Below are 11,815 nucleotides of genomic sequence, written 5' to 3'. Positions count from 1 at the left end.
GGGCTGACTCGTGACCCAGGGCCCTTATCGTACCCCAAGGCAGCACTACTGAGTACATCACTGCATGGGGTAGTTCCAAATTTGTACTAAAGATCCATCGACTTTAAAATGACATAACGATGTCCCCCAATTATATAATGCTAAGAAACAAGCTCCTTAAGACAGTGCTCCCCCTGGGAAGTAATACTCCTCTGCTGATAACAGTGCTGTCCCTGCACCCCTGGCTTGGATCATATCTGGCAGTGTTACACGTAAAAAACATATTCAATATTAAGAAAAAAATCATTGTCAAATCTATTAAAAAGTGTGACTCCCCCCTGTGGTGAAAACCCAGAGTGCTCCCTGTGACCAAACCTTCCTACATCAGCATGTGCTACACAACATAAATCCTCCTATTCAGAAACAACAGTAAAAGAGAAGCTTGAGGCCTCCTACAGCTTGTCAGTCACTTACAGCTAAAAAATGTCATTCACAGCAGAGGAATTTTATATAAGCGGGTACACAGGACCCTGCATGTAATTCACAGCAGAGGAATTTTATATAAGCGGGTACACAGGACCCTGCATGTAATTCACAGCAGAGGAATTTTATATAAGCGGGTACACAGGACCCTGCATATCGTTATAGAGGAGCTGCCACTTGTAATAAAACCTTAGAAAGCGATAGGAGACACAGTGAACGTACACTAATTCACCTCACATGTCCATACACAAGTTGCCCCTAGAAGGCTCAGGGTGCTGGGCTGGGAGAATAGCTGTGTCATGTGTGTCTCTGGCTTCAGGTCTGTTGCATGTGACCAGGTTTAGGCAGTAATACTCATCAGTTTGATATCTGGATCTGCCGGCCCAAACCTGAACCAACATGTTACGTTCAGTTGATCTGAGCCTGGGATGGGCTCATAAATCCGGCCTGAACTAAGACCAGGGAGTCAGCGCCGGGTAGCATCACAGTCATTGATGGCAGAATAGCCTCAAGGATGCTCAATGCTAAAGAATTTCTGTGACTATCTCATAAATCAAGTCATTCATAAAGTTTCAGACACATAAATCTCTGCAAATGTAAAACCCCAGAACAAAGAATCACTACATGTCACAGAAGGAGCACAAAATCCTCCATTGTGTAAAACATAAAAACCTTTCCGATTTTTACGAACGGCTACAAATCCTATACATTACAATGAGCTGAGGATATTGTACAGATCCGTCTAACTCCTTTTAGGCCTCCTCCACCCACTAAAGGGAAGGGGGATAAACAAGAGATGTGCCAGATTTTTTTGTAAGAAATTTGTAAAAATTTTGGAACACATTTTCGAAGCATTTTAGACCCTAACCTCAAAAAGTGACATATAATGTAAAGGTTGCAACACTGTGTATTAAAGTTGTGTTTTCTGTTATAAACTAAGAGATCTTGACAGCCTAATAGTGTGACAGATATCATGCAGTTACCCTGCAACAATATGGTTCAGGATAAGACATGTCGTCACAGTTCTTACAGTATCGGCACTGCAGTTCCGCCAGCAGACAGGGAGTCCTTGCATCATATATTTGAGCAATATGTTCAGTCCATGGGATCAGACCAACATACGGGTCTGTTTCCATGGGCGGGACGAAAGAGTGTGCCGCTGCCCTGCATCTCTTATACACATTATATTTCTCTCAGTAATTTTTTAGCCTTTTTTCACAAGTGTAAATATTCCCTTTGCCATATTACATATACATTGTTCTCTCTCATCACTTACTAAGGTTATTTTAAAAGTTACAGGTCCCCTTTAACATATTCACTCTGCTGGTGAGTGGTAACAAGTATAGCAGTATATCAGACAGTGTCACCACATAATCTCCGTCATAAATATTCCCATCAATGTTTGGCTGAGTAATGCTACGTCACAGGTAATTCATACAGTTTCTTGTGGTCATGGAAGAATTCAAGTTTGAGGATCCGTAGTGCATTGGCCGCTCTCATTATGAGTCTGTGTGATTCAGTGATAACTTGCACCTTATGCCCCATATATCCCGGTTCTTCTTGTTGCCGGTGGTGGGTCGGGCAATGGTGCTGAAGAAGGAGCCATTTATCTTTAAATGCTGGAGAGACTCTTTCAGCACCTGCAAGGAATTGTCCGTCACTATGCCAAACACGCTGAGGGTCTTCAGGGAAGGGAGTTTCCCCAGATCACTAAATAGGAAAACAAAATAAACAGAAATTAGAAAAAGTTTGAGGACATCCCTTATAATTAGGACAGAGATTATATCCCCCATTACTCATAAATTCAGATTGGATCAGACCTAAAAAATTCAACAGAATACTGACTAATCTTCCTGGGATTTCTAGGTTAAAGATGTAAGAGAAATCAGAATCCATCATGATAAACCAGGGACATTACTCATAGATCCAGGCACCGGGACTGTGGTATTCATCTTATATTTATTATCCATGGCCTCCTTCCTTCTAAAATCAAAACTATGCTAAAGCACTTGGGGGGTTCCAGGACACTGTGCAGAAGCATTTCCCCCCTCCCACTGTGTGACACAGTTGGCGAGGGTAGGGGAAGGGAAGCAACAGCTTGTAAAACTACAGCATGAAGGGGCTCTGGTAACACCTGGAGGACTAAATACACCTAAGAATTTTATTGCATTATACTAAAATAAATCAACACACGGTAATTCAGTTCCCTCTGACATAATTTGGTTTACATTATGACAAAGTTCTTACAGCAAAGTAGCAGGAGTGATCTGATAGCAGCGACTGAGTCCTAGGTGTTGGAGCCGGAGCTGATGAAATGATGGGAAGCAGTCGGAGGTCAGCATCACGCTATCACTGGGGACAGAAAAGGATCATCAGACAGAACATCTCTGACAGTGCAGTGTCTATACGAGTCCACAGTAACTGATCTGCAGGTGTGTAGGGCCCCACCAATCTGATATTAACAACCTATCCTTTGCATAGATCATCAATCTTTTTATCCTATAAAACACCTTTAATGCTTACACTTTCTGTGTGCATGTATTTCCACTTACCCTTCCACATAAAGATACTGCACAAATCTTTGCTACATGCAAGATCCCCCTTCTCTACCAATGACTTATTACAAAGTTTGTATTTGTGTTACACAACGGGTTTCTTACCTTAAATCCAGGTTCTTGAGATCAGGACATCTCTGAACTAAAGTCTCCACATCTGCAAAAACAGAAAAGCAATGTCTTAGTGAAATGGCCATCACCAGATCACAGCTTCACAGGCTCCATAGTTATATTTACCAACTATCTCCAGGTTCTGTCGATATCCACTAAAATTTAGCTGCGTTAAACTTTTAGGGAAGTTCTCTACGGCATTCTTCACGTGATCCACTGTGAAATCACACCAGGACAAGTTCAATTCTTCCAGGCTGCAGAACAAGAGAGGTTATGTAAAAACAACATTATAACTAACTTTGGATTTGGACTTATCTGTATGTCATTTCCCCAGGCAATATGGGACTGCACTTATATTTTATGACTTTTTTGTCTGGTTACTGTGTGTCCTGGTCTCCCCTTCGATTTTAAAACTCAAAAGATTCAAGATAAAAGTAAAGGTTGTTATTCCCCAGGTGGTCTGGTTCTTCACCCACTCTTGCATAAGATCTTGTCCCGGATAGATGGAAAGAATTTAGCAGTTTTGTGGTGTACGGACAAACCCTATTGACAAGTTGGACGGGAACATCTAGTTGCTAGAATTATTTATATAATATGGCTTGAGACACACAGAGAGTTCCTGTTGCAAATTATGTGGGGCGTTCCGGGCCCACGGCTATGGAGTTGCTATAGCCTGCAACAATTCAAGCCTGATACATCAGGAGGCTCCTAATGTTTCCGGCGCAGCAAAGTGGTTTTCATCACACGCTGAAGCACGAGCACCGATGTATAAGTCGTCTCCCCTATGTCTTCATGTGAGCTGCACAGCATCTTGTATAAGGAATTTTTTTACATCAAGAAAATGGCGATACTTACAGACGACCCGATTTTGGTAATTTACTGTACTTTGGTCCCAGGCTACAATGATCGGTTGTAAGAGTTATCAAAGGTGTCCGAAATTAAGATATATTGTAAATCCTGGTTCTTATGACAACCCAAAAGGTTTAAAATCCAATTGCCACAGAGACCAAAAACATTTTTTGTCTGGGGTTACAATTATAAAGTATACAGTTCCGACTTGGAAGTTAACCCCTTACCGACATGTGACGTAGTACTAGTCACATGCCGGGTCCCGGTGCATCGCCGCCGGCGGCTTCATAAAGATGGGGGCGCATGGGCGGCGCCATCTTTCCAAGGATCATCGCTCCCTGTGACGTCATCGGGGAGCGGTGATCCGCCGTAATGGGAGCCTCGGGTCTCACGAAGACCCGAGGATAATTCGGGTTAACCCATGCATTACAATGTGCTATCAGCACATTGTAATGTATGAGGAGTAAAATCCACATATACTGCCATACGGTAGTATGGCAGTATATGATAGGATCTTACAGACAACCTAGGGTTAAAGTAACCTAGGGAGTCTGAAAAATAGTAAAAATAATAAAAAAAAAGTTTTAAAAAAATAAATAAATTAAAAAACCTAAAAACTCAAATCACCCCCTTTCCCTAGAACTGATAGAAATATAAATAAACAGTAAAAATCATTAATACATTAGGTATCATCGTGTCCGAAAATGCCCAATCAAAATATGATAACGGTTTTTCACTGCGTTTAACCCCATAACGGAAAATCGCGCCCAAAGTCTATAAAAAGTGATCAAAAGGTCGTACAGTCCTAAAAATGATAACATTGTAAACGTCATCAAAATCCGCAAAAAACGGCAACACCCATCAGCTCCATACACCAAAGTTATTAGCTTCAGAAGATGGCAAAATCCCCCCAAAAAATTTTGTACAGGTTTTAATTTTTTTAAATGTATGAAAACATTATAAAACCTATACAAATTTGTTATCCCCGTAATCGTACCGACCCAAAGAATAAAGTAGACCTGTCATTTGGGGCGTACAGTGAAATCCATCAAATCCAAGCCCACAAGAAAACGGCACAAATGCGTTTTTTTTTACCAATTTCACTGCATTTGGAATTTTTTTCCCGCTTCCTAGTACACGGCATGGAATATTAAATACCGCCATTTTGAAGTGTAATTTGTTACGGAGAAAATAAGCCATCACACAGCTCTGTAGATGGTAAAATAAAAAAGTTACAGATTTTTGAAGGGAGTGAAAAATGAAAACGCAAAAAATGAAAAAGGGCTGCGGCGTTGGGGGGTTAAATACAAGGATGAATACAAGTCCTCCTACAGATCTGTAAACAGAAAAATAATTTAAAAAAAAGATATGAATTTTTAAAGACGGGGAGTGAAAAATGTTAACGCAAAATACAAAAATGATGTGGTCCTTTCTGCAACATGGTAACTACGTACATATTAATATTCAGCATTCTCTCGTGAGCAGAATCTTTTCAGTATAACTTGGCCATATCTCACGCCATCTATGAAGTCTTACCTAGTGCAGCTTTTTAACATCTGTGTGAGAGATTCTGGAGAAAAGCCCGAGCAGCCTCCAAGGTTCAAACGCTCCAGATCCGAATTCTGAGCAATGGCGCTGGAAAGAGCAAAATCAATACAATAAATATATCTCTTGTGCATAAAGTAAATTTTGCAGAACAACTGCAGTAAGATTGCAGACGAGTCCAGAGTCTTTACATATTCCATTGCGATACATTATATCTGTAACGATTCAGCCTTGTGTTAACCTTCCCTTTAGGACAAAACTGTGGCTAAACTATAAACAACGGGATTGCTCAGGAATCCTTTATACTTAAAACTTGATTTTATTGTGATACAATTATTTCCTTAATAACAGATCAATTTAGTGAACAAAAAGAAAAGTTAAGCCTCTTACCACATGAGTGTATCGGACAGCTCCAGCCCCTCCAGGCTCAGGTTGTGCAGGTTGTGGCAGCGGGAGATGATGCTCTGCAGAGCCTCTGTACTTACTGTACAATTAGAGAGGTCAGCGTGCTGAAGGCGCAGGGGTCTAGAGAAATGTAAAATGGTGACATATTAAGTAGCTAATATGACAATATATACAATCCAGCCATTCTAGACTTTTCAGCCCATGCAACTAATTTAATAAACACTCTTTCCAGGAAATGATGGTTACAATTCATTAAATACTATGAATTCGTTTTTTTCCCAGGATCGGATGCGATTTCTCACCTGACTTGTTTAAATACCGGTTCCCCGATACACGACCTCGGACAGCGCAGGGCAACAACACCCAGTGATAGCAACTTTCCAATAACTCCATCTGTCAGATGTTTGCCGGTCAGATCCACACTGTGCCATAACGACTCGTCGCACCTACAAGAGGGAAATCATCTCATCATATTGGATTCCAGTCTCCGGCACTACTGAAGTCAATGGGCTGGACATGTAAGAAAAGTTGCGCTGGGTCTCCTCATTAAGAGCAGCTCTTTCTAAAGAATATCTAGCCTGGTCAAGTGAGGACATCTTTCTATTTAAAAGGGTTATACAACGGCATAAACATTTTTTTGATAAATTTTTTATAGCAGATAGGGACAATTAACTAATATACATGCGTTACCAAAAGAGCCATATTCGGCTGTCAGGCCCGGCACAGGTTGATGTTTTGTACATTGGCCACATGTTTTTGTGTCCTCCAAGTACAAAATGTCACTGTCCATGTAAGTCCACCTGTCTCTACAGTGAAACCTACAGACGAAATATCTGATCTCAGAGTCACATCCCCTGACACTGGACTGTTGTACAGTTCTCCGATCTCATTGCTGAGAGTTGTATGTGTTGCTGTGGAAGGAAGAAGCGATAATTTTCTGAGGTAGACACTGTCATTGAGAGCAACTTGTGTCCCGTATCTGTATTCTCTATCCCTTGCCTTTCACTTCTTGTTATGCTAGCTGCTAAGGCTGAAAAGATTACCTTACTACCCACAAAGAACCAAACATTTAGCCTAAAGGGTTTTCAGGTTTTAAATATAATCAATCACCTAGCCTCATAGAAATCAGAGGGAATCTGACCCCTGGCACCCCCATCCATCGGCTGCGGAGTAAAGGCTGCTTCCAGTGAAAACACGTTCAAGCATCATGGAGCCTGGCTGCAACTCAGTTCCATTCAAGTGATTAGGACTGAGCTACAATACCAGGCACAAACACTGTATTATGTACAGCATTGTGCTTGGCAGAAGTGAAGCGACAACCCATTTAAAAGTTGTACAACCCCTTTAACCTAATATCCCCCTTAGGAAGGAGTTGTGCTTATGACTTACGAGAGTCTGTTCCATCGCTTGCACACTCGGGACACTCTCAGTAGGTCTGTTAAATGCAAGTAGGAGAAGATTCCCAAAAGCAGCTCATCAGGGAGCGAGTCCCAGGATATCCCTGTTGGGTAAAAATTACAAAGGTTATGAAACCTGCAGAACAACTCAACACCTGAAAAAAAAAGACTAAGTGTGGACTTAAAAAAAAAAACCCAGAAGCCAAATGACCAAGAAATGTGCTAACATCTGACTTTATGGGTAGTGTACAGCTTCTGAAATGTTCATGTCCTGGGTTACTGTTCACACACTTGCCCATGTTATTAATCAGATTAGTAAAAGCTGTCCCTGATTTCAAGAGAACCTGTAATGGATATTGATTGACTTCATTAAAGCCTATGATTGAAAATAATTTCCCTTATCCCTAAAAAGTTCCTTTCCATTAAATGCAACTGACCCGAGGTGAGTCCAATCACACTGAGACCTACATATTCAAATTTACTTGCATTGCCCTGCCTCCTTGTTTCTGATTGACATGTCTAAGTGCTGGGACATGCTGCTCTATGGAACATTGAGTTAGAGCTCTGTTAAATGTTTGGGCAGTTTAAGTCATGTGACCAGAATTACATCATCTAAGGTCCTGTTAGATCTGCAACGTCTATCCCATGTATGTATCTGCTGTAATTTCATGTGATCAGATACATACATGGGGTAGACGTTGCAGATGTTACAGGACCTCATCATCATGGTCATAGTCATCAAGGTCACATGACATGCTGAGAAGAGGCATGGGACATGGGGAAGAGTACATAGGACATGCCCCCTCTGATGCCAGATAATATAACATAAAGTTGATTTATGGCGATGTAATGGAAACTATTTTTAGCTAAAAGAGCATCAGTTAGCTTATAGGGCTGTATAGGAACCTGTCACTAGCGGTATTTGCTGAAAATGTGGTGACCGGTTCCTTTTAAGAACATTGAACTAACAGAAGACTTCTACTTAATGGCTGACCTTTGGATGCTGGTATTTCACTGTACCTGAGCCACAGGCTGCAATTATCAACTATAATACTTATCAAATGGGTCTGAAATGTATCTTTATTGTCAATCCTTGTTATTATGACAACCCAAAATTTTGAAAATTCTATTGTTGCATGGACCAAAATATTTTTGTCTTATAAATATACCTGTGAGAACAAAGCTAAGGAACCTATCTTGCACAGGGACTGCCTGTATATAGGTAGGTACCTGGCTGAGATACTCTCGGTGTCCTTGGACGTCTAGCAATGAAAAAGCCATCGTCCTTTTCCTTGTGTTTCTGACGCTTCTGTGGAGGGGTCATCTGCATAATTTGATCTGCGGGCGTGTTTTCTGTGTCCTGCGGATCTTTCTCTATTGGGGTCACTCCCATTCCATACAGCAGATCCGAACTTTTCTTTGCGTCCCATGACCAGGAACTGCGATTGGATGTGTTCATGGCCGAAGCAGGAATCTCCTGAAGATGTTTCCTAAAGGAGGAGACACATATTACATCAATCTCTGACACTGAACCGTCATAGTCTCGCTCCCGGCTCCCCCACCCTATACCATGTGTCCTGGATTCCTTGTCCCAGTCACTACTATGGGATGACATCAATATTGATGGAGTCCTGAAGAGACCAGAAGCTGTGCAGGACCTACAGTGCTGGATTGCTGGGGGGGTTTATAGTCAGTACACTATTATGTATTTGGGTGTTAAATAAAAAAATCAGTCAACCCATTTAACCATAAAAGAAGTGATCACTGTAGGGATCTTAGATACAAGTCTAGTCCCTCACGTATATAGACATCAGACTGCACTTATCTATACACTACGAGTAGCAATGCTCCGCAAGATCCACATAAGAACACAATCACATTACATCCTAAAGCACTGGCTCCCCCTGGTGGATACAGGAGTTTAGTGGGATATTACTATGGTCATTTTCAGACCTGGGAAAACCTAAAGTGTTTTTCTTTAAAATCTTTTACAGAAAGTGGGCAATTTAAAATGTTATATGTACGTTATACTTTTTATTAGCCCCCACATATGCTCGAACATCACAGGATTACTTAGTCATAGACTATGAGACACCTGCATTGCAGTCCATACAGACACTAGGTACAGCGATTAACCATCAACATGCCTGGAAGTCTTTAAAAGTAAAACCTTAGGTTACAAACCCCCAGAGACCAAGGTATCTAAACGGTTAAAGGAAATCTCGCATCACACTCGCAACGCAAGCTGCCCGGATCTCCCGGCCTGAACGCTGCAAACCGGGACTTAACTGACATGCTGAGTTCACTACCGCGGTGCAGCGTTCGAGCCGTGCGTTCCCGGGAGCATGCGTTGCGAGTGCGATGCATGTGTTCATCACATCACACTCGCAAGTTTGTAACGGGCCTTACTCATAGATCCAGACACCGTGACTGTGGTAATCTTCTTATGTTTATTATCCATGGCCTTTCTTCTATAATCAACTTATTAAAATTATACTAATGAAACAGAAGGCATCCTGGGGGTGTTACCATACCCCCCTTATGCTGTAAATTCACAAATAAATCTTTTCAGGAACACTTCACACCTACCATTGTGTGAGATTACAGGCAGAGGAAGGAGGGAAGTGCTGATGAAGCGGGGGAGTGTTTTGACAGTGTAACAGCCTGTGAAGCTGCAACAAAGGGTCTCTGGTAACATTTGCATAGCTTTAAAAGTAGAAGATAGTATAATAAGATTATCACAGTCCCAATGCCTGGATCTATGAGTATGTACCCCTGATTTTGATGGTAGATTTCCGTTAAACAACCTGCAGAAGCCTCACTACAAGCTGCCCCCCCATTACCGGTAGATTGATAAAGGTACCGATCATTCTTTAAGGGGTTGTCTGAGATCAGGGGCCTATAACTATAGGTCCCCATACTCTCTTGCCCACTCAGCATGGCACCATCCTCTTAGTATACAGAAGCTCAGGAGTGCCATCAGATTGACAGGCACCCGCTACAGCTGACAACTGCTGCTGAAGCCGATGTTGTGATGCACATACTATATACTAGGAGACCAGCAGTGATGGGTGGCGCCACGCTGAATGGGAGAGAAGGTGCATACTCCCCTGGACAACCCCATACGGCTGACCTCCAGAGAAACGCATGCGATCAGTAACCAGAACCCGTGTCTTGCATGAAAACAATGCAAAACCCTGGGTTCTGGTTACGGATCGGTTGTGTTTCCGAAGAAACGCACACACGATCGGTACCTGTGACTGCACCCTTAGGGCAATGACACACATGGCGTTTTGAACGCGTTTTTGGCCCCATTTTTAAGCAGTCCGTCAAAAAGCACATGCGGTTTTTGAAACCGCATCCGTTTTTGACAGGTTTGACCAATTATCTTAATTGAAACTGGTCAAAAATGCATGCGGTTTTTGACGGACTGCTTAAAAACCGGCCAAAAACGTGTTCAAAACGCCACGTGTGCCATCACCCTTAGGCCGGCGCCACATGTAGCGCTTTGTCTGCGCTTGCAAACGCAGACAAAGACGCGCCCACCGGGGTGGGCCTCGGCCCGATCGCATCAGCGTTTCTATGGAAACGCCTGCGATCGGGAACGAGCCGCCGGTGTTTCGGGTTAAATTAACGCAAAACACCGGCGGCTCGTTCCCGATCGCAGGCGCTTCCATAGGCCCGCCCCGGTGGGCGCGACTTTGTCTGCGTTTGCAAGCCCAGACAAAGCACTACGTGTGGCGCCGGCCTAAGGGGTGGGATACAGGTTGGCGGTGGAGGGCGCCCCCTTCTGCTGGTTTCCACACCATCACCAACGACAGCTGGATCTCATTAGGAGGGGATTGTAATCATCGCTGATTCCAGACAAAGTTTTTGAATTTAGCTTTGATGTTTTTTGACTTCATGTGTGAATACGTCCTTACTGCCGGCTCCACAGATCACACTGAGGGCTCAGGATCAGCTCCATGATGGATATGCGGAGGTTGGTTCTCTTTATCTATCATAGATCAGCGATTTCCAGCAAGTTATTATAAGACTACAACTCCCAGCATTCTCTGACAGACTGCAGAGGTCAGGGCATGCTGGGAGGTGTAGTTTTATAGATATTACTTGGAAACAATCAGCAGCCCAATAGAAATCATCACCTTTACAATGATTATGCATGAAGAGACTACTGCCTGACCCCTGTGCATGCTGGGAGTTGTGGTCCAATCAAGCAAACGATTGGTATAGCATATAACGTATTAAGACCACTACAACCCCCCTCATTTCCCAGGCTGAGGTGTCTCTGTAGCGGAGCAGCACAGCCGGCCGCCATTCACCGCTCTCTCTACCGATATTTACCTCATCCTGATCCGCGCGCCCGACCGGCTCCTTATACGAACTTCCCGCGTCCCTTTCTCGGCACGTAGTCACGCGATGACGTCACCGGGCGCCCAGTGCGCAGGCGTAGGAGACGTCACCCTGCAGGTCACATGATCACCGTCAGCA

The 11,815-nt window shown here is 43.0% G+C and overlaps 1 protein-coding gene across 2 annotated transcripts; it reads right to left on the bottom strand.

Annotated features, from left to right (window-relative positions):
- Positions 1-743: 743 nt before the first annotated feature.
- On the bottom strand, positions 744-11,815 carry SKP2 (S-phase kinase associated protein 2). Of its 2 annotated transcripts, none has more exons than XM_072135016.1 (10): positions 11,669-11,815; positions 8,555-8,814; positions 7,317-7,428; positions 6,230-6,373; positions 5,913-6,047; positions 5,514-5,612; positions 3,255-3,382; positions 3,123-3,174; positions 2,710-2,814; positions 744-2,172 (listed from the first exon to the last, which is right to left on the bottom strand). In XM_072135016.1, the coding sequence occupies exons 1-10, from the start codon at positions 11,671-11,673 to the stop codon at positions 1,962-1,964; spliced, it is 1,251 nt and encodes a 416-aa protein (XP_071991117.1). In that variant the 5' UTR covers positions 11,674-11,815; the 3' UTR covers positions 744-1,961. The 2 variants fall into 2 exon arrangements, with proteins under 2 accessions (XP_071991117.1, XP_071991126.1); XM_072135025.1 differs by lacking the exon at positions 11,669-11,815 and adding an exon at positions 11,470-11,656.

This window comes from Engystomops pustulosus, chromosome 1, assembly GCF_040894005.1.
Source record: "Engystomops pustulosus chromosome 1, aEngPut4.maternal, whole genome shotgun sequence".
Taxonomy (NCBI): domain Eukaryota; kingdom Metazoa; phylum Chordata; class Amphibia; order Anura; family Leptodactylidae; genus Engystomops; species Engystomops pustulosus.
The sequence above is the reverse complement of the archived record's forward strand: the minus strand, read 5'-3'. Positions and strand labels throughout refer to the sequence as shown.

Coding starts and splice junctions, on each gene's coding strand:
- SKP2 (XM_072135016.1), bottom strand. Junction 7,429..8,554: donor ACCGAGAGTATCTCAGCCAG/GTACCTACCTAT, acceptor TTTACCCAACAG/GGATATCCTGGGACTCGCTC. Junction 2,815..3,122: donor CTCAAGAACCTGGATTTAAG/GTAAGAAACCCG, acceptor TTCTGTCCCCAG/TGATAGCGTGATGCTGACCT.